The 23,397-nt window shown below is 46.4% G+C and overlaps 1 protein-coding gene across 1 annotated transcript in view; it reads right to left on the bottom strand.

Moving 5' to 3' along the window:
- pyroxd1 (pyridine nucleotide-disulphide oxidoreductase domain 1) overlaps positions 1-16,673 on the bottom strand; it is a gene marked incomplete at its 5' end in the record, with an annotated part of 145,045 nt that extends 128,372 nt beyond the window's left edge. Inside the window, 2 exons of the mRNA XM_084330490.1 lie at positions 15,371-15,643; positions 16,256-16,673. Of these exons, the coding sequence (XP_084186616.1) occupies positions 15,371-15,643; positions 16,256-16,673 (691 nt within the window). The remainder of the gene's footprint in view (positions 1-15,370; positions 15,644-16,255) is intronic.
- Between the last annotated feature and the right edge of the window lie 6,724 nt (positions 16,674-23,397).

The raw sequence follows: 23,397 nt of genomic DNA, 5'->3' as shown, positions 1-23,397 counted from the left end.
ATTTAGTACATTGTCATGAGATACTCTGCTTGCTCTGGCTAACTGCTAACGTGCGCGGACTGATGACGACATCAACTCGACTCTCGAGACATTCGCAGCAGCAAAACAAGTCTATTAATAGCCCGTCCATCGGCGCCGGGCATAAGAAATTAATTAAACTTGACAGACATTATATCGACGATAATTATCAATAGCGAGTTATATGAAAATAATTTTATAATTTTATCGCGATAACGTTTTTGGCCATATCGCCCAGCCCTACTCTGTCGTCTACTCTAAGCCATCCTAGGTTGTCAAAGTGGGCAGGGGTGAGGTGGGTTTTAGGGGTAAGGTCAAGTAGAAGTCTGACCAGTTTGTTTTGTGATGTTTGTAATCTTGTTTTTAGCGCCTTTGAGGTGCTTTGGTACCATGAGGTGCAAGCATAGTCGTAGTACCCTTGAATGAGTGCTCCTGCCAGAGTCTTCAGGGTATTCTTGTTTACCAGAGAGGAGATCCGGTACAAGAATCTAGTTTGTTGGTTGGTGGTCAGCACTGTTGCCTCACAGCAAGAGGGTTCTGGGTTCAAATCCCAGCAGTGGTCAGCACTATTGCCTCACATCATGAGGGTTCTGGGTTCAAACCCTAGCAGTGGGCCTTTCTGTGTGGTGTTTGCATGTTCCCCCGTGTTTGCATGGCCCCGAAATAGGTAATAGCGATCTTTAAATACTTAACCTGCGAACACAAGACTGTTTTCTCTCTCTCTCTCTTTCTCTCAGTCATGGTGAATATGATGACTTGTGAAGTTTATTGTGAGCTTGATTGTATTTCTTCAGGTAATATCTGTAGTGTTATGTATATTTAATAGGGCTATATATTTCATATAATATTTATATTATATATTTAAAGCCACAGAAAATCTGTTGGAGTTGGAGTTATCTACCTGAAAGGGTGCTCGTTATTGTTGTGACTACATGCAAATTGGTTCCATTGTGTTTTGAATGGCGGTGGGTGAAGTAATATGTATGATTAGAGCAGGGGTTCCCAAACTTTTCAGGCCGGGACCCAGAAAATAAGGCGTTAGAGAGCCGCGGCCCAATGTACATCGTCAGGCTTTTTTATTTTTTTGCCATGCGACGATTTTTTAAGCCAAATATCACTTCAATCCTATTAAGTTAGTTCAAGTTAGTTATTCATTTATATGTGCTATTTATGAGAGGGCTAACTTGTTGCAAAATAATAATGATAATAATAATAGCCTCTGTAACGGCCAAAATGGATTAATGTGCAGTGGATTTATGTGACCAGAAGGTGGCGCTTCTTTTATTTAAGCGTCAGGTAAACCTGTAGGAGGAGGAGTTTTGACCCGGAAAAGGCAATGGTTTTTGACCGCACGTACGACGCAGGTCTCAGGTCGAAATGTTTGTATCCAATTAGGTATCATATTCATTATCATTTAATCAGTTTAAGGAACAAAAAACAAGGATATTCTGTTTGCACGGTGAAGCAAATAAATATCATTTTCCAAGTAAGCTGCCTGCATTGTGTCATTGGGACAAGGACTGTTTGGTATGAGACCAGGAATATAACGGCGCGTCAGCCAGTCTAACTAGGGATCAAGATTTCTCAGTAGCTCCGTATAAGACGGGAGCTCCTTTAATATTAGTCAAAAACCGCGCACCAGTTTGGACTCTTGCTTGGAGACTGGGGAAGATTCGCTGCGTTAGGGGACGTCGGAGAATCTCCACCGGAGGAAGGCGAGGAGCTGCTGCTGTTGTTGTGTGGAGGAAGAGGATTCTACTGTTGCTGCTGCATCGCGGATCCGCCTGCAGCCGTTCGTGGAGGAGGAAGACACCGGTGCTGACCCGAAGTGGCTGAGGATCAGTACTGGACCGCGAGTACTGATCCGTGAGGCGACAGCATGGTATCCAACGCAAGGAGGTAGGATTATAGCGCTATATAAATACATGGCCATGTAAAATTGTGTGCACACATAACTTGGGGTTGAGCGTAAATCCATGGTTGCTGAAGAGGAATAACACTTGACTACGCGGACCTTTTTTGTAGTGACTATGTTGCGCGACTCATCACCAGCCGTCTCGTTTTAATTCAGACAATCTAATAACATGGCGACGCGCAAAACGGCGTCAAACGTTTCCATGGAGACCACAGCGCGCTCCGCTGTTAGCGGTGACGTCACTGGGAAACGTGTCGTTAAAATGACTGCCAAGGCTGTTGCAGAACATTGTGGCAAATTGGATGCCAGCAGAAAACGTAAATTTAACATGGCAGCCAAGATAAAAGATTCAATTCTTGGTTTCATGTTAAATAATGAGAAGGAAAAAGTAGAGAATGCTCTTACAGATTTGAATCAGGTGTGTTATGAGGCGAAATGCATACATGACAATCTGTTGGGTTATACGTTACATGATGAAAAAGAAGAACAAGACACCTGGTTTAAAGCAAAAATGTTGTCAATCAATGAGTGTATTTCAAATGCAAAACTGTGGGTTTCAAATATTGAAGGTATAACGAATGTACATGATGAAAATGATGGTAAAACAACTGAAGGTGATTTGCATTTAATGGATGATGGTATTGCTCCAAATGACAGTGTGTCAAACATTGTGAGCAAATATTCAAAAACAAGTAGCAGGTCATCTGCCAGGATCTTAGCTGAAGCCGATAGAGCTGCACTTCTCGCTCGTGCTGATTCTCTAAAAGAAAAACATGCTTTGGAGGAGCAGGAGCAACAGTTGAAGGAGCAGGAACTAAAGTTGAAGGAGCAGGAACTACAGTTGAAAAGAAAAAAGGAACAACTGGAGGTGGACACTGAATTGGCTGCAAGCACTGCAAGGTTGGCCGTGTTGCACTCCTCTGAAAGTAAACGTTCATCTCGTGCACCTTCAAATGCAATGAGTTCCTATTTTGAAAAGGAACACCACAAGGTCTTAAATCCTGTTGCAAGAGAATACCAACCTGGGACATTAACACAACGAAGTAAATTGACACAATTGTCAATACCACCAAACAAGCCTGTGGATGTGAGACCAAAGGAACGTGGTCAATGGCATAGCACTGCTGCTAACCGCCAATATAATCACAACCACAAGGAACAGGAAAGCAGAATGGGAACAACTGACAATGTTCAAATCAATTCAAACCAACCTGCAAACATGCTTACCATCATGGAGAGGCAAAATGAGATAACTGCTGCTCTGGTGCAGCAACAGCATTCCAGGTCTCTGCCACCACGAAATATCCCAACATTTGAAGGTGACCCTCTCCAATACAGAACATTCATCAAAGCATTTGAACAAGGAGTGGAGGAAAAGGCAACAGACGCTGATGCTTTGTATTATCTGGAGCAGTTCACAAGAGGACAGCCACAGGAATTGGTGCGTAGCTGGCAGCATATGGCTCCTGAGCGTGGTTACGCAGTGGCAAAGGGTCTTCTTAAAGAACACTTTGGAAACCAGTACAAAATAGGAAGTGCCTACATGCAAAAGGCCTTGGCATGGCAAACAATAGAATCTGAGGATGTCAAGGCACTTCAAGCCTACTCCTTATTCTTGCGTGGATGCTGCAATGCAATGGAGGAGCTTCAGTACATGCAGGAGTTGGACATGCCTGTCAACATGAGGGCCATTATATCAAAACTGCCATTTAAGATGAGGGAGCAATGGAGTACGGCTCATGGCATAATGGAACACACCCAGGAAAGAGCTCACTTCGAGGATATGACTACGTTTGTGGAGCAACATGTTAGCATTCTTTCTGACCCTCTGTTTGGTGACATACAGGATCCCAATTCTGGTGTGGTTGGCACAAAATCTCTCACCAGGTTTGAATCATATCCCAACAGAGTGAAAAGAAACATTGTCGCCACCACAGTAATATCTGAGAGAGCCAAGGAGCTGACATCACCAACACCAGGTACAGTGAATGCTAGGAGAGCTGGATGCCTTTGCTGTGCTCGCAGTCACTCGTTGGAGGAGTGCAAACAACTGCAGGAGAAGAGGCACAAGGAGAAAATGTACTTTCTGAGGGAAAAGGGAGTTTGCTTTGCATGCTTATGTGTTGGTCACATGAGCAGAGACTGCGAAAGGCGCTTGGTATGCAAAGTCTGTGGTCAAACTCACCCCACCCTGCTTCACATCAAAAGGCAACCATCTTCTCCAGAACAGTTAAAGCAACCAACTTCACTGCAAACATGTGGACATACAGGGGCCGGTTAGGACCGGTGTGTATTAGCTCCCTGTGAATGTGAAAGCAGCAAACGGAAACATAGTACAAACATACGCCTTCTTAGACCCTGGTAGCTCAGCCACATTCTGCTCTGAACGCCTAATGCAGAGGCTGAACATCACAGGCAGAGGAACCACCTGCCTACTGAGCACCATGGGGCAAGAGACGGTTGTTCCAGCTTACTCCTTGACTGGGTTGGAGGTAGCTGGTTTGGACAGCGATGACTTTTATGTTCTTCCGGAAGTTCTCACACAGAAGAAAATGCCAGTCACGGCTGAGAACATGGTGACACCTGAAGAACTGTCTAAATGGTCATATTTGTCCAACGTACACATCCCACGCCTAAAAGCAAATGTCGACCTGTTGATTGGAACCAACACTCCCAAGATATTGGAACCTTGGGAGGTCATCAACAGTCACAGGAATGGCCCGTATGCTATAAGGACAGTGCTGGGATGGGTCGTTAATGGTCCACTGAATGGAAACAGTGGTGTTGTGGAGTCAGAGTTTCCCTCTGCTACAGTGAACAGGATCTCTGTGTGCAGACGGGAAGAAATGCTGGCCGATCAGGACAAACACAACTTCAAAGAAGTAGCTGTGAAGGAGAAGGAAGTGTCCAGAGAAGACCTAAGCCACCTGGAAACATTTGAAAGTTCAGCAGTGCTTCAGCAGGAGAGGTACTGCTTGAAATTACCTTTTAACAAGGAGGTCTGTCTGCCCAACAATGTGGGAGTGTTCTGTTTGCACGGTGAAGCAAATAAATATCATTTTCAAGTAAGCTGCCTGCATTGTGTCATTGGGACAAGGACTGTTTGGTATGAGACCAGGAATATAACGGCGCGTCAGCCAGTCTAACTAGGGATCAAGATTTCTCAGTAGCTCCGAATAAGACGGGAGCTCCTTTAATAGCCTCATTAAAATACTATTGTTGCTTCGGTTGTTTTCAGCGTTTTATGTGCATAATCTGTTATTTAGTTTGAAATGTTCGTTGAAATAAGTAGATTTTTCGTTTTTGTTTATTTATTAAGTTAATATAAAACCATAGTCACATTTTAGAATACAATAGAATATAATTTTAGAATACAACTAGAAACACTGTCCTGGCCTGCTTCTAAGTTCAGTGGCCTAAAAATAAATAAAATAAAAAATATTTAATTTTTTATTTTTATTTTTTTTAAATCATCTCGCGGCCCTCCCGTGGCTGCTCGCGGCCCGACTTTGGGAACCACTGGATTAGAGCATGGAAGGAACCCTACCAAGCAAAATGGCAGGTCTTACCTTTTGTTTCACATGACTGTTTCTTATCTTTCCATTTGTAACCTTCATTCACAGTGTCCTATGAAAAGAAACCAAGGTCCGGAACAAGAATTCAAATTAGATCAAGCAAATATGGTGAATTATTTATATTTTAATCGTCACTCATATATTTTCTAGGTCTGTCAAGATGCACACGTATTTTTTTTTAAATAAATGTGTAAACCTTTAAGATGCAGTAACTATTTTCGAACAACTACAGGGCCGCAAGTCGCCGTGATAAACAAACTCCATTTACCCAAAATGAAAGCCATGTCATGTATAAACTATAAAATACATTACTGTTCCAATCTTGAGATTCAAAAAAAAAAGATAAGGAATTCTGTGCATGGATTATAACATACAACTTTCTCTTGGGAATTTGCTGGTTGTTAAAAGGTGCTATAGATAACATTCAGCCACAAGGTGTCGCACAAGAGCTCCAGCATGTCATTTTATCCAATCAGGCGCATTCCACATGGAGAAATGGGAAGTAGGGAGGCGATACATGCCTGCTGCAACATTCATTTTGGAACAACAATTTTTTTAACTCATTCACGGCCAACCACGTATATATATATATATATATATATATAAGTGTTTGCTCGCCAACCGCTCAGCGCCATAAATGTATATACGTTTTTGGATCGTTATTTATTTGATTTGATTTACCATAGGGAATCATTCTGAGATCGCTAGAGTGCAATACCAGCTGCATCCTGCTAGGTGGCAGTATCGCCCACCCTTTGAAACCTTTTTTCACACCGGTGTTACATTTAATTCCCTCCGGGTGCAGTATTTTGGGTCAGGCAAGTCTAGCGGTTCACCCGATCACATTGAAACGCGTCAAATGGCCCTCGATGCGTGTGTTGTGCCGGATTATGTTGGGGACACGATGGACACCAATACTGGAAATCGCGATCAGACAATTGGAATATTCTTTTTGGGATACCTCCTAGTAAAGGTAAGGACTATATGACATCAATCCTACTTTGATCCAACCATGATTTCATATCGATTCAGCTGATCAGCGTGTGTGGTGTATAAAACGAATTCTGTTACTGGCGATCAAAGAATCAAAAAACGACCCCCCCCCCCCCCCCCCTTTCATGCATTCATGATGAAACATAATATCTATTATATACATTTGATTTGGAAATAGTAGCGTGTACAGGCAAGAAACTCTAACGTGTATAGCAGAATTCACGTAGCGCCCTATAACTCAGCTTTTCAGGAATTAGCCCGGATCACTCCTAAACTATACAATATTCACCACGGGTTAACGCGCGAACGTATACGTAAAAAACTTTTAAAAAAATCTCTTTTTTTGCATGTTCGACGGGAGAAAGTCACTGCCAAATGACCATAGTATTGTCTCCATAGCTATAATATAGAATATAGATATAGCTCTCCAAACATAGTGACACACAGTGAAAGTAGGCTATGGAAACCTGGCGTGTTAGCTACAAGGATAAGGGTAATGGAAAAAAAGCAATCATTTTAATCTGCATCTTTCTAAAAGCTGTGGATGTATATGTTTTTTAATGATTACTGTTGTGAAGGGCCAGATTAAACCGAATATATATATTTATTTATATATATATATTTAATTGTATTTGTATATTCTCTAATATTCCTTGATATCCCTTGTATATTCCTTGTACAATATGCATTGAATATCCATTCTAGCCTACTGAACATCCCATAATAGTCTCCATTCTACTATTGGTCGAGACCTTGGTGCCAGGCTGCCATACCCCCCAGACCCAGTTCAGACGTACCGCTCAACATGTACGAACAAGTCCTAGTTCCGCGTAGGAATCTGGCTACCGCACCACTAATGGGACTATTTGTTCATAGTGCGTATATATACTGCGCTACTAAAGTAGGACTTCCTTTTCAGTCCAGTTTCTTACCCTCCAATAGAGTCACAGACGTAAAGCCTCCCCGCGACGCCACGTGTGGGAGTAAGGCCAAGTTCGCCTACCATCGGTATTGAGACATCGTGTATATTAATATTTGAATAGTCATATTTGGCACTATATCGTCGAGTTGGACGTAGTCTATTAAGCTAATAATAGTCTGTTAATATATAGTGCTTCGTACGGTGAGAATACTACCGTAGTCAGCACCCCATCGTTTCGGGCAGAAAACTGGCTGCTTATCCAGGGTGGTTGACCCCACGTGAAGCTGCACCCGAGGAGTCCCAGAGCCGACGAGCAAGTGGACCTGTATACCGGATTATTCTACCGACGACAGCCCGCCTTCCCAGGCACGGATTATGCTTTGTATACGTTGATTATTCCATGGATAAAGACCCCCGACACTGCCGTGTGTTGGAACCCCCCCCCCTGGAGAGGACGCAAGGTGAGGAGACGCTCTGCAAGACGAGGTCGCTTCACGTCTCTCCTCCGTGGACCGGAGGACGCCGGCCCACAAAGAGTCCATCTGCTTTCACCTGTGGTCCAAGGATCGCCGGCGCATTGAACGGCACTACAGTGGGTTCACCTGGGATACCCTTGGCCGGATGAGGCAGCCGGATTCTACCCCCCCCCCCCTTCCTACTCCTGTCGGCTTACAAGCGACCGGATTAACCCCCCCTAGTGTATCCAGTATATAATCATTAAAGTATCATTGCTGTTATTCCTTAAACTATTCCAGGTCGTATATGTACCACCTGCGCCTTCAGAGATTGGACATTCTCTATTGATATACCGACGAATACTCTTGCCATAAAAGTGCATACTAATTCCCATTCATAAATGTGATTGATTTGATTAAGTGCTTGCTCTACACACCATCGCTGTGTAGAAATAAAGACCTATTTCTAATTCGTACATTTGTGTTGGATCCGTTTCATCTACGTGACAGTGTTCATCATAATATATTTATGCCGAGTACTGGGTGGCCGAATATTAAGTACAAAGGTAGTGGTAGTAAGTATCATATCTAGTAATACAGTCAGGGAATTGTACCCCTCAGTTACAATTGGTCCTTCGAGCCGGAGGGTAATCAGTGTAATATTAATATAGTGTTATTAATATTGAAATGGCCTATGATGAACACTCCACGAAACGATCCTCCTAACCAACGCCCGCAGCGCGAACGACGGCTCCCTCAGTACTTAGAGGCTTACGCTGTCAGTCAACAACCTAGTCTTCTACTAACAGTAAACGCGGTAAAACTAGAAAGTAAAAGTATGTCTAACCCCAACGCCCAGACTACCCCGACCATAGAGGCCCCTACGGGTTCTAATGTAACTGACCAAGTTCACGGTGGGGACCAGTGGGAACCAGACATGACTTCACACCCCGCCAGTACTGAAGAAGTAGTCCCCGATGAGTCCCGTGAGGAATACAACGCTACCGAGACAGAACTCGGCACGGAAGAAGACGGGGAGAGCACCGTGGAGATAGAGCTCCAAGGCTCCGCAAGGAGTACCCCGAGGGAAGGCCCCCCTATACAACCGCCTTCTCCCAGCGAGGCAGAGAGGACCCTACAGCAGGCCTTCCTCATCAGCCTGAACGCCGCTGCTGAACGCGACCGACTGCAGATCCAGCAGCGGAGCGAAGAAGAGCATATACGTCTAGAAATAAGACGCATTCAGAGAGAAGAGAATGTGGCCCGAGACCGAGCAGACAGCCAGCGAGCAGCTGCTGGTGCTCTACGGGACGCAGAGCGCGACAGACAGCAAGCGCAACTAATAGAACAGCTGATCAGACGGACAACACCCTCTCCCTCCGCCAGAGGCTCCAGGAACTCGTCTAGACACACCTCCAGGGCGGCATCCCCTAGCCGAGTAAACAACCCTGAACTTGACCAACAGACGAGGTCTATACCCCCCACAGACCACCTCCCCCCACCGGTCCAAGCGAGACCTAGCAACCGGGAAGGAGCAGCATATCCTGTGGAGAGGCTAAACCAGAGACTACAAGCACTGGATGACCTAACTGAAGACGAAGAGGAAGAGGAGGAGAACCACGCCCGACGACAGCACAGTACTCTACCGGACCAGGAGGTCCGGTACAGCCCAGGCTATACTCCCGCGGGGCTGCGCTACAGACCCCCGACTCTATACCCGGGTGAGCACGACGCACGACCCGCACCGAGGAACAGCACCTGGACAAGCGGGCCATGGTACACTGCCGGTACCAGCCCATACCAAGGAGCGGGAGGAGACTCGCCTAGGAGGCCTCTCCCCCAACGCTCGCCGATGTATCCACAGTCAGCGTCATACATTGGCATGCCTATGGTACCCGACTTCACCCAAGAGAACCGGGCCCAGTATACAGAACTCCGCATGTGTCTGGAGACCATGTTGGCGGATGTATTGGATGAACGCCATAAATACGCCATCCTACTGAAGCACTTAAAGGTACCCCGCGCACATAATATAGCGCTCGCCTACGCGACTTCCACCACCCCATACACAGCAGCGCTGGTAGCATTGGACCAGAGGTATGGGCGCATATGGGATTACGTGATCCAGGAGATCCGACACATCGACCACTTACCCCCAGCAATAGACAATCGAGCACTGGACGACCTGTCCATCAGAGTGCAGTCCCTGGTAGGGATGTTGGGAGCGCAGAGAGAGAAGGGGAGGCATGAACTTTACGCCAACTCAAATGTGGAAAGGATCTTGGAGAAGCTGCCGCCCGCTCGACAGGAGCGTTTTAGGCGACAGAGAGATCACCGAGACCCGAATGGCCCCGAACCGAACCTCCTCGATCTAGCAGACTTCCTGGCGAGAGAAGTCAGCAGCCTACGGCTAGATACATTCGGACGGAGCACCCCTGGCTCCAGAGAAGGAACCAGACGACTAAATGATGGAAGAAGATCGGTGACTGTGATGCACCAATCGGAGTCAGTACCGAGCAGCAGGAGCCACAGTACCCCCTCCAGAACGGAGAAGTGGAAGATAGTGTGCCCCTACTGTGAGAAAGAACACTGGCTAGCGCAATGTGACTCCTTCCCCAAGCTGAACGCGGAGGAAGCAAGTCAATGGATAAAGTCCAACAAGCGCTGTTTTCGCTGTGCGCGCTCACACATGGCAGCCGAATGCCGCTTAAAGAAAAGGTGCACCAAGTGCGATGGAGCCCATCTGGACATACTTCACGACAGTACCAGACGGCGCCCTTCACCCGCACCATCCAGCAGCAAAGCGAGCGTCATGTACATCGATCCCGCCAGCAGCAGTGGAGCCCGAGTACTCCTAAAAGTAGTGCGTGTGACACTGGGCTACCAGAATAAGGTCCTGGACACTTACGCCGCCCTCGATGACGGGTCAGAGAAGACCCTTCTGCTCGCCTCCGCTGCGGCCCAGCTGGGGCTGCGGGGAAGCGAAACCCAAATGACAATTCGGACAATAAGACGAGATTTGAAGACGATAAAGGGCGAGAATGTCTCATTCTCTATCGCAGCAAGCGGCCAGCCTGAGCGACGGTACCAGATTACAGACGCTTTCACCAGCCAAGAAATAGGACTGTCGCGGTACACATACCCCGTCGCCAAGCTGATGGAGAAATATGCACATCTGCGCAAGTTACCGATCCCGCTCATAGACAATGCTATGCCGACCCTGTTGATAGGCTCCGACCATGCAGACCTCATTGTCCCGATAGACCGGGTTCATACCGGACCCCGAGGCTGTCCTGCAGCAGTCGAGACCCGTTTGGGATGGACTCTCCAAGGCCCGCTCGCCAAATCTCTCAACCGAAGTACAGCCACTAGATGTCTCCACTCCCAAGTCATAGAGGGAGAAACCGCACTCCTGCAACACGTAGAGCGGCTATGGACCTTGGAACAAATGCCCTTTAAGAACGGAAAGAAAGACATTCGCTCTAAAGATGACATTTACGCCATTCACCTCCTCGAGACAGGGACCAAGAGAGTCCCGGTCAACGGCGTGTTGAGATACGCCACGCCACTCCTGCGGCGAGAAGGAATGCCTACTTTCCACGCCAAGACAGACGCCACAGAACGGTACCTGCTGAACACGGAGCGGCGCTTAGCCAAGAACCCCGCCCAAGAGAGTGTATACCGCGCTGAGATTGAGAAGCTCATCACAGCGGGACACGTCACAAAGATGGACATTAAAGAGGCTGACCAGACCACTGAATCGTGGTACGTGCCTCACCACAAGGTCCATCACAACGGTAAAGACTGCATAGTATTTAACTGCAGCTACCAGATCGGATCCCAAAATCTGAATAAAGAGTTACTGCCCGGTCCCACACTCGGCCCCTCCCTACTCGGCGTTCTACTCCGCTTCCGCCAGGAAAAGGTGGCCATCAGCGGGGACATTAAAGGAATGTTCCTGCAGGTGAGATTAGTAGAGGAGGACAAGCCCCTGTTACGGTTCCTATGGAGAGAGAAGCCAGGAGATGAGCACCCAGCCATCTACCAATGGGAAGTCCTCCCCTTCGGAACGACGTGCAGCCCCTGCTGTGCTACATTTGCACTACAGAAACATGTAGCAGAGGACCCAGCAGCGGACGAAGAGGTCCGACACAGCGTAAAGAACAGCTTCTACGTAGACAACTGTCTACAAAGCCTTTCAACCCAGGAAGAAGCCGAGGCTCTCCTGATTAAACTCCGCGCCTCATTGATCAAAGGCGGCTTTGATCTCAGGCAGTGGGCCAGCAGCGATCCGCAAGTACTGCGCAGCCTCTCCTCCGAGGACAAGGCAGCCAGCAGCGAGACCTGGATGGCTACAATCCCGGGAGAAGCCCAGGAGATGACCCTGGGATTGGTGTGGCGATTCAAAACAGATTCGCTTCACTACAGACACAAGCCCCTGACTACGGAGCAGGGAAGGCCGGCGGCGGCGCCGACCACCAGACGGAGTGTGTACACAACACTCGCCCGACAATATGACCCGCTAGGATGTATTCTACCGTACACCACCAGGGCAAAAATGATTGTACGAGCATTGTGGGACAAGGACCAGGGCTGGGACGACCCCATTCCCGCACATCTTGCATCCACCTGGAGAGAGTGGGAGATGGAGCTCCACTCACTCCCAGGCGTTAATATGCGCCGAAGCTACTTCCCACCCACGGTGAGGCCAGAGACATGTAAAATGGACTTACACGTCTTCAGTGACGCCTCAGAGGTCGCATACGGATCAGTAGCCTACTTGCGGGCCCAAGAAAGGGGGGGAGAGATCTACACAGCATTTGTCCTCGCCCGCTCGAGAATAGCCCCACGCAAGCAACAATCTATCCCACGCCTAGAGCTCTGCGCAGCCCTAGCCGGAGCGCACCTAGCCACGCTCATCCAACGTGAGCTCACCATACCGGTGTCTAGAACAATCCTGTGGTCAGATTCCACGACAGTACTCGCCTGGATAAAATCGGACTCATGCAAGTACAAAGTCTTCGTGGGAGTCAGAGTCACCGAGATTCAAGACTTAACCGAAGAGTTAACCGGAGAAACAGAGTGGCGCTACGTTGATACAAAACAGAACCCAGCTGACGTCATCACCCGGGGAATGCCCCTAGATGACCTCACCCGTCGCAATGTCTACAGTGACGGCCCGCATTCCTAAGACTCCCGGAAGGACAGTGGCCCATGCCTATCCCGAGGGAAGCAAGTCCAGAGGAGGTGGAAAATAAGAAGTCTGTGTTCTGTGGATTGAGCACCGTAGCCTCCACAGACCCCAACACACTCCTGATGGGGCGGCTAGATCCCGCGTTACCCCAGACAATGTACCGGCCTGAAGAAGCGAACGGCCGACGAATGTGGAGGTACAGCCAAGTATTAGCCGACAAGTTTTGGAGCAGTTTCCTACTGCACTACCTACCGTCTCTACAGACCCGCCAGAAGTGGGTAAAGGAGAGAGACAATTTGACAGAAGGAACAGTCGTCATGATTATTGATCAATCACTGCCCAGAGCTATGTGGCCGGCCGGCCGCGTAAGCAAAGTGATCACCGGTGCCGACGGCAAGGTCCGAGCAGCTGAAGTGCTTGTCCAGGGTCGCACTTACACCCGTCCCGTGGCGAGGCTCATAGAACTGCCCCGACTCCCAGACACAATCGATGATGACCATGACCCTATAACCCTATGACTTTGTGAAGTTGACTGACCCCTACAGCAAACCCTTATGTGTAAATAGACAACGCGATTAATCTGTCTCTGTTTAACTGATTAGGTCTGGGACCAATCAGGGGGTGGCTGTTGTGAAGGGCCAGATTAAACCGAATATATATATTTATTTATATATATATATTTAATTGTATTTGTATATTCTCTAATATTCCTTGATATCCCTTGTATATTCCTTGTACAATATGCATTGAATATCCATTCTAGCCTACTGAACATCCCATAATAGTCTCCATTCTACTATTGGTCGAGACCTTGGTGCCAGGCTGCCATACCCCCCAGACCCAGTTCAGACGTACCGCTCAACATGTACGAACAAGTCCTAGTTCCGCGTAGGAATCTGGCTACCGCACCACTAATGGGACTATTTGTTCATAGTGCGTATATATACTGCGCTACTAAAGTAGGACTTCCTTTTCAGTCCAGTTTCTTACCCTCCAATAGAGTCACAGACGTAAAGCCTCCCCGCGACGCCACGTGTGGGAGTAAGGCCAAGTTCGCCTACCATCGGTATTGAGACATCGTGTATATTAATATTTGAATAGTCATATTTGGCACTATATCGTCGAGTTGGACGTAGTCTATTAAGCTAATAATAGTCTGTTAATATATAGTGCTTCGTACGGTGAGAATACTACCGTAGTCAGCACCCCATCGTTTCGGGCAGAAAACTGGCTGCTTATCCAGGGTGGTTGACCCCACGTGAAGCTGCACCCGAGGAGCCCCAGAGCCGACGAGCGAGTGGACCTGTATACCGGATTATTCTACCGACGACAGCCCGCCTTCCCAGGCACGGATTATGCTTTGTATACGTTGATTATTCCATGGATAAAGACCCCCGACACTGCCGTGTGTTGGAACCCCCCCCCCCCTGGAGAGGACGCAAGGTGAGGAGACGCTCTGCAAGACGAGGTCGCTTCACGTCTCTCCTCCGTGGACCGGAGGACGCCGGCCCACAAAGAGTCCATCTGCTTTCATCTGTGGTCCAAGGATCGCCGGCGCATTGAACGGCACTACAGTGGGTTCACCTGGGATACCCTTGGCCGGATGAGGCAGCCGGATTCTACCCCCCCCCCCTTCCTACTCCTGTCGGCTTACAAGCGACCGGATTAACCCCCCCTAGTGTATCCAGTATATAATCATTAAAGTATCATTGCTGTTATTCCTTAAACTATTCCAGGTCGTATATGTACCACCTGCGCCTTCAGAGATTGGACATTCTCTATTGATATACCGACGAATACTCTTGCCATAAAAGTGCATACTAATTCCCATTCATAAATGTGATTGATTTGATTAAGTGCTTGCTCTACACACCATCGCTGTGTAGAAATAAAGACCTATTTCTAATTCGTACATTTGTGTTGGATCCGTTTCATCTACGTGACAGTGTTCATCATAATATATTTATGCCGAGTACTGGGTGGCCGAATATTAAGTACAAAGGTAGTGGTAGTAAGTATCATATCTAGTAATACAGTCAGGGAATTGTACCCCTCAGTTACAATTACTCTACATAAAAATGTTATCTATAGCACCTTTAAACATGGTAAATACTTTACCTACAAACATAACTGTTCTGAATGCCCAATATTGATGTAATTAAGAGTAGCTGGAAAGAATACTTACTTTCAACCTTGAGGTGAATGGAGCATGTCTGGAAGTGGAGGGGCCTTCTCTGGAGGATGATGGGCCATTTCTGAACCCTGAAAAAGGTTTTCTAGAAGAGGACAAGTCTTTGCCAGACACTGTGGAGTCATCAGAGCTGTCCTCAGTTTGCATTTCATCCCCGGTATGAATGTCGTTGTCCTCCTCTGGGGCAGCAGACATGGGACAGTGCGCATAATTGATGTTCTTGGCCTTTAGGAACCCGTCTAAAGAGTCGAACACCTCTATGTCAGAGGAGGGAGACACCGCTGCTAGTTTTGAGGTAGAGTCTTGCGCCTCACAAAGAGGAAGAATGACTACATCGTCTTCTTGGTCTTCATTTCCAACATCCTGTGGCAGAACACGGTCTGTGGGTTCAAATGTAAGGTCTGACACGACCACACACATAACCATCCAGTCTTTGCCAGACACTGTGGAGTCATCAGAGCTGTCCTCAGTTTGCATTTCAGACAAGATGGCTTGTTGAGGAGACCGCTCAGTTGCATGCCTCTTATGTGAAGTAACAGAGTCTCCCTCTGGTGCAGTGTAGGTCAGTTTCCTCTTACGTGTGTTCTCACTGTACTGCTCAGGTTCAGAGTCAGATTCTGAGTCATATTCAGCAGTCGCCATGTGTTTGCCACTTGAAGTCGTTGGTGACCTGCACTGAATGACATTGCGCTGAATGGCAGTTTTTCTTATCCTACAATCACTTTTGGTTGTGGTTGGAAGTATCCTCTCTTGGCACTCGCGTACATTCTTTGCTAAATCATCTTGGTCACTCTCCGACGTGTTCTCGCCTTCTTCATCTTTACTATCGGACTTGGAAGGAGCTCTTCGGAAACTCTTCGGAAGCTTTTTGGAAAACTTTTTAGACACCGTTAAATAGTTATATTTTAGTGAAGATGTTGAGTAATCAGAACTGTGTTCAGTTTCAGAGGTACTTAGCTCCCCATCATGTTCAGGCTCAGACTCAGTTTCACATGAAGGTGTCATCTGTGGCCGCGGGTTCTGATCCCCGGTCTGAATGTCGTTGTCCTCCTCTGGGGCAGCAGACATGGGACAGTGCGCATAATTGATGTTCTTGGCCTTTAGGGACCCGTCTAAAGAGTCTAACACCTCTATGTCAGAGGAGGGAGACGCCGCTGCTAGTTTTGAGGTGGAGTCTTGCGCCTCACAAAGAGGAAGAATGACTACATCGTCTTCTTGGTCTTCATTTCCAACATCCTGTGGCAGAACACGGTCTGTGGGTTCAAATGTATGGTCTGACACGCCCACACACATAACTATACAGTCGTCATCCTTCTCAGCTCTATAATGGAAGTCTTTGTCTACCGTCACAGATATCTCCTCACTTTGTGGAGATTTATCCACCGTCAGTTCCCTGTGTTCTAGATCCATGGACTGTTCACGTTGCAGATCTTCATGTTCCAACCCTTGCTCTTTAGGTGAAGGTTCAGTGTTGACTGCACTTTCACACTGTGAAGAGTTAAAGAGTGCATGTTTAGAAGATTCAGTACGTTATAGGCTCATATCTCTGATTCATACATCCCATGCACACTGATGACACAGATACTGATGGCTAAAATACTGCAGGTACTGAAGGTGATACCAGGCTAAAATACTGCAGGTACTGAGGGTGATACCAGGCTAAAATACTGCAGGTAGGGTATATTTGTTTTGAGTGTGAATGTGATATATCACAGGAAACTACTCAACCTCTAAATATACTAGAGAATAGTCAGATATAACTTCAGTTAGTAAATATAAATGGTAATATTTAACCTCAGTTAGTAAATATAGATGATAGTGATATTTAATCTCAGTTAGTAAATAGAGAATAGTCATATTTAAACTCAGTTAGTAGATATCGCTGCCGGCGGGACAAAACCTCATAACTCCATTTACATTTTTTTTTTTTTTTATTATAAATCAACTCCGTAGATCATCCTCCATATGTGTGTGTGGGTTTTAAAAAGTTTAAACAATGGGAAAGCATTAAACCAATCATCTGTCTAAACCTCGTAACTCTATTCGCCCTCAAATCTGTGTTCGTTTTTTTCATCTGCTGAAAAGTTGGATTTTTGGAGTTATGAGGTTTTGTCTCGCCAGCAGCGATATAAAGAATAGTCAGATTTAACCTCAGTTAGTAAATATAAATAGTCAGATTTAACCTCAGTTAGTAAATATAGAGAAGTGATATTTAACTTCAGTTAGTAAATATAGAGAATAGTCATTTAACTTCAGTTGGTAAATATGATACTGTATGTCTCCTACAATGTGATTGTAAGGAGGAAAAATTATTCACACATCCTTACATGAACATATTCTGTACACTATGTTCTCAGTCGCTCTATGGCTCCTGTCTCTGCTCAGTATCTGCTTCTGACACTATAATGTAAACGGCCTATGATATATAATCAGCAAAGGGAGATGTACCTTATGGATTAATATGGACATAGTCGAGACACAGTAGATGCATCATGGACCACAACCTGGTTCACCTCAACCCCTGTTATGTGCCTCTGGTCAGAAAACAGCCTGCGACCAAAATAACTGTAAGAAGGTGGTCGGAGGAGGCTCAAGAGGCACTACAGGGCTGCTTTGAGGTCACAGACTGGCAGGCACTCTGTGAGCCCCACGGAGAGGACAGTGATGGGCTCACAGAGTGCATCACAGACTACATAAACTTTTGTGTGGACTCCAATGTTCCATCTAGGACTGTTACCTGCTACCCTAATAACAAGCCATGGGTCACTAAGGACATCAAAGCCCTAATGAACGAGAAGAGGGCTTTCAATGCAGGTAACAGGGAGGAGGTCAAAATAGTTCAGGGGCTTCTGAGAATCAACCTCAGAGAGGGCAAATACAAATACAGGAGGAAGTTGGAAGGCCAGCTGGAGAACAATAACATCAAACAAGTGTGTTCTGGAATGCAGACCATAACCGGCATTAAACCGGCAGGGGGAAGGGGAGTGGATGGAGACGTAGACCGGGCTAATGAGCTAAACCTGTTTTACAATAGGTTTGATACAGCGGCCCCGGCCAGTCTGCCCCCCCTCCCCCCCGACACTACTCCAGTTGCCCTGCCCACCCCCACACCTCTCAGCCCTTCAACTCGAACAACGCCCTCCCTCCCCCCAACTGCCCAGTGCCCACGCCCCCTCATCTCTGGTGCAGCCTGTCTGCCCCCCGCGGCTCGAAGACCCGCTCCTCCCCCCAACACCTGAGACCCCCACAGTGTGGCTCTCTGCAGACCAGGTGAGTACACAACTGAGCAAGTTACACGCAGGCAAGGCTGCGGGTCCTGATGGGGTGAGCCCAAAGGTACTCAAAACCTGTGCCTCTCAGCTGTGTGATGTGCTCCAGCTCATATTCAATATGAGCCTGAGGCTGCAGAGAGTCCCGACACTGTGGAAAACCTCCTGTGTGGTCCCTGTCCCTAAGTGCCCGCGTCCCAGCACGTCCAAGGACTACAGGCAGGTGGCTCTAACCTCTCACATAATGAAGACCATGAAGAGGTTAGTCCTGGAGCAACTCCGCCCGGTGACCAAACCCCACCTAGACCCACTCCAGTTCGCCTACCAGCCCCGACTGGGGGTAGAGGATGCTGTCATCTACCTGCTGAACCGAGCCTACACTCACCTAGACAAGCCGGGGAGCACTGTGAGAGTCATGTTCTTTGACCTCTCCAGTGCTTTTGATACCATAAGGCCTGGGCTGCTGGGTGAGAAGTTGGAGGCGATGCAGGTAGAGGCACCCCTGGTGTCCTGGGTTGTTGACCATCTGACGGGCAGACCACAGTACGTGCGCCTACGGAGCTGTGTGTCAGACAGACTGGTCAGCAACACCGGGGCCCCGCAGGGGACAGTCCTCTCTCCCTTCCTCTTCACTGTCTACACCAACGACTTCCACTATCAGTCAGAGTCCTGCCACCTTCAGAAGTTTTCTGATGACTCTGCGATAGTGGGATGTATAAAGGACGGTGACGAGAGGGAATACCGGGAACTGGTAGTGGACTTCGTCACATGGTGCAATAAAAACCACCTGCAGCTAAATGTGGCGAAGACCAAGGAACTGGTTGTGGAGCTGGGGAGGAGGAGGAGTGCACCTCTGACCCCCGTCTCCATCAGGGTTGATGTAGACATGGTTGAGGTGTACAAATATCTCGGTGTGCACATCAACAACAAACTGAACGGGTCAAAACACGCAGAGGCACTGTACAAGAAGGGCCAGAGCCGACTCTACTTCCTCAGAAGGCTGAGATCCTTCAATATCTGTACAAGGATGTTGAGGATGTTCTATGAGTCGGTGGTGGCGGGCGCCTTCTTGAGCGCTGTGACCTGCTGGGGCAGCGGACTGAGATCAGGAGGAGCCTTGCTAAGCTTACATTTACTCCACCTGATCAACCAAGACCACAGTGTCAAACAGACTCTCTAATGCTCTCCACCTGGTCAACCAAGACCACAGTGTCAAACAGACTCTCTAATGCTCTCCACCTGATCAACCAAGACCACAGTGTCAAACAGACTCTCTAATGCTCTCCACCTGGTCAACCAAGACAACAGTGTCAAACAGACCAACTCTCTCCACCTGGTCAACCAAGACAACAAAGTTTCTCTCAAAACTCCAGTCCTGCAAACCCACCTGGTCCCACCAGGTCTGACATCAAGGCCACCCCATCATCACTTCTCCTTAATTGGCTGGTATCAATCCCCGTTTCCTGAGCCTTTCAGCCATTGTGTAGTGTGATGTGTGCCTGGTGCCAGTGTCTCGCAGCCATTGAGCCTGTAGCCCAAGGTTGGGTGCTACCCAGTGGTGAAGAAGGCCATTTACAGTATACACTGTAAAGTGCTAGGAGTGTCTAGAAAAGCACTATATAAATACAATGATAATTCATTCATAGTTTCAGGTCATGACCGTGAATTACATGCATGTATTGATTCTGAATTCCAACTCAACTCCTAACATGAGGAGACAGTGGCTCAGGAGGTAGAGCGGTCGTCTGGTAATCGGAAGGTTCCCGGTTCGATTTCCACTCCTCCCGGGCAGCATGTCGAAGTGTCCTTGAGCAAGAAAACTTAACCCCTAATTGCTCCCAATGAGCAGGTTGGCACCTTGCACCGTCGGTGTGTGAATGAATGGGTGAATGTGAGGAACAAAATCGTAAAGCACTTTGGATAAAAGCGCTATATAAATGCACCATTTAACACACACATAACACAACACATTTAACACACACTCTTATCAAACCCAGATTTGACCGTTGGGCTTTAAAGATAAAACCGCTCTGATTTTCTAATTCTCTCTGACACAAAAGTCAAAACACCACTTCAGAACCCTGACTTGTATTGTTAAAAGTAGAAGTGTTTACACTCACTAGAACAGATATTATGGCTAGATGATGCCTCAACCACAATCTAAATAGTTTATTGATTTGCTTGATTTATTTGGATGTATCTTAGCTAACTGACTAATCGTCCAAGAATCAGGAATAATCCAACACCAATCTCTTTGAGCATGGTTTTTGGTCTGAGATTTGTTAAAAAGGGTACACAACAGGGGTACATTGTACATCCCACTATCAAAGTCTGCTGCACAAACTAAACTGAGTGTGTTTGGTTAGAGTGTCTCTCTCTCCACACCTCTCTCTCACCAAGAGACAGTAGGCTACAGACAGACACCCAGCCAAGCCCAACTCAGCCAGGAACAAGACATGGCAAGCCTAGTTAAGCAAGACCCAGCAGAGAACAAGACATGGCAAGCATGGATTATGCAAAACAACTCCCAATGTAATTTTCTTCCCCATCTTACCGCTGGCAATCTCGTGAGTGGGATTTCCAAGAGTCTTGTCCGTAGTTTAGCTCCACTCTTCTCTCCAAGCTCCTCATAACCTTGGATTACAAACCAGTCTGTGTCCTTTACTGAAACCGAGAGACCATCATATTTGTATATTAAAAAGGATCCTCATTAGCTGATGCCAATGGCACCAGCTAGTCTTCCTGGGGTCCGAAGTCCCACATATCAATATATACACATACAAATATACATACGCACACACATATATACATACACACACATATTCAGTATATAAACAAAACAACAACCTAACTTATTACAATCATACAAAAAAAGACATACAAAAAAAACAATATTGCACATGAAAGATGAAGAGGTAATGCTTGCCTGTAAAGGGCAGCATTGCCATCTTCAGCTTGTCACAGCTAAGAAAATTATAAGAACAAATAATTAAAAACTAAAATAAATAACCACTTATTTTTACTTACTCACTAGCTAAGTAATACATTCAGAATTTATGTTTAAATGATGATTTGCTATTTAATTGACGTATGTGTTCTGGGCAGCTATTCCAATAACTAGAGGCATTCAATTTTGGGCGAGGTAACATGATTTTACCTTCTCCTGCCATTCTAGTTAAATGATTGTGTAAGTGACTACATCTGATTATTTGACTATATAAAAACTCAGGCTTAGAGGCGTAGAATGTGACTGTATTTAAGACAAGCCTTTTATCTATTGATAACCATAAGTAGGGCTGGGCGATATGACGATATTATATAAATATCGGGTACAGTTCATAAACGATACACTTTTTAAACGTATCGTGGATATCGTGAAGTTCCTCACAATCCCTCACATCAGTTTATAAGCCGCCGCGGTTGAGATGACTTACTTTGGTGCAGCGCTCTACTCTCTCGTCTCTCCCTCAAAGAAAAAAAATACACACAGACTTGCCCCAACCTACGTCATGTACACGCCCATACACACACGCGCACACACGCGCACACACACACACCCAGAGAGGCGGTGCTACAGGTTTGTTTGGAGGACTCTACTCGAGGAAACAGGGAACGGGGATACGACAGCGTGAGAGAAGTGGACAGAGCTTCGCGAGTTTAAACGTTAGCCATACGTGTTTTATTCAGAAACGGCAATGGAATATGGAGGCGCCGAGGTGGATGAACTGGTGGTAGTAGCCTTGCGTTCTAACAGTTAGCATTGCGGCTAGCGCAAATGAGCTAATAAGGCACTGAATTCATACAGTAGCTTGTTAGCTAGCGTCGAAATCCGTGTGTCGCGTTGATGATGACGTCACAGCGCCCCAGCTACACTGACGGGGGGGGGGGGGGGGGGGGGGGTACCGTCTTCATATCTATCTAATCTATGGGGGGTACTACCAAGTCGCACCATGCAGACCGTGGAAAAGCGGCATAAGAGAATACTTCATAATGTTTCATGCAATTAAAAAGTAAATATATATATATATATGATGATGCACACACGTTTACAGTGTTTTGTTTACCAGTAGGATGTTATAACATTGCTGATAATAAAAATCAAGTTCAAGTTCAAGTTCTTTAATAGTTGTCATACAGAAGTACAGAATACTTTCATACAAAATGCTTCTTACTGTTACGCTCCAGAGACTGTGCTAGACAAGATAGTATCAAATAACATAATAACATAATATAGCATGAATTTAGAAGAAGAAAATGAGGTCACAGTTGTTCGGTATAGACATATGTACAATGTTCTGAGTTACCATATAATATACAATACACAACTATGCAGTGTACTAATGTACAGTACTATCTAGTGCAAAGCAGAAATGGGATGAGGTACATCCCAAGTCTCCCGTGATTTTATATTACTATATATTAAAAGTATAGGCGAACCATTCCTTGGTTACAAGATTATTATTTTCTCACAGTAGTGTGTGTGTATTTTTGGCTGAAGTGGATAGAAAACAGTATTGTGCAAAAGTCTTAGGCACCCAAGAAAGTATTTATATAAATTGTCTTAGGTGTTAATAAACAATGTTCTGTATTAGTGTGTCAGTAGACTACTCTTAGATTTTTTGAAATGTTAAATTATTTTTGAAAGCAACTTCATGGTTTAATGCAGACATATGTTGCATGGACTATTTTAATCGTCATGTTGGCGTGACTGTAGGCTTTGAAGGGTTTTAAATCAAGCTTTTTTAATGGCTTTAGAGGAAATGTCGTGAAAAATATCATGATATCATTTAGAGGCCATATCGCCCAGCCCTAACCATAAGAGTTCCCTATGCATTACGGTGGGGAGGAGACTGTACATTTGGAGG

Source organism: Notolepis coatsorum (genome assembly GCF_963971535.1).
Source record: "Notolepis coatsorum genome assembly, chromosome: 15".
Taxonomy (NCBI): domain Eukaryota; kingdom Metazoa; phylum Chordata; class Actinopteri; order Aulopiformes; family Paralepididae; genus Notolepis; species Notolepis coatsorum.
Note: the sequence above shows the minus strand (reverse complement) of the source record. Positions and strands in the feature narration are given on the sequence as shown.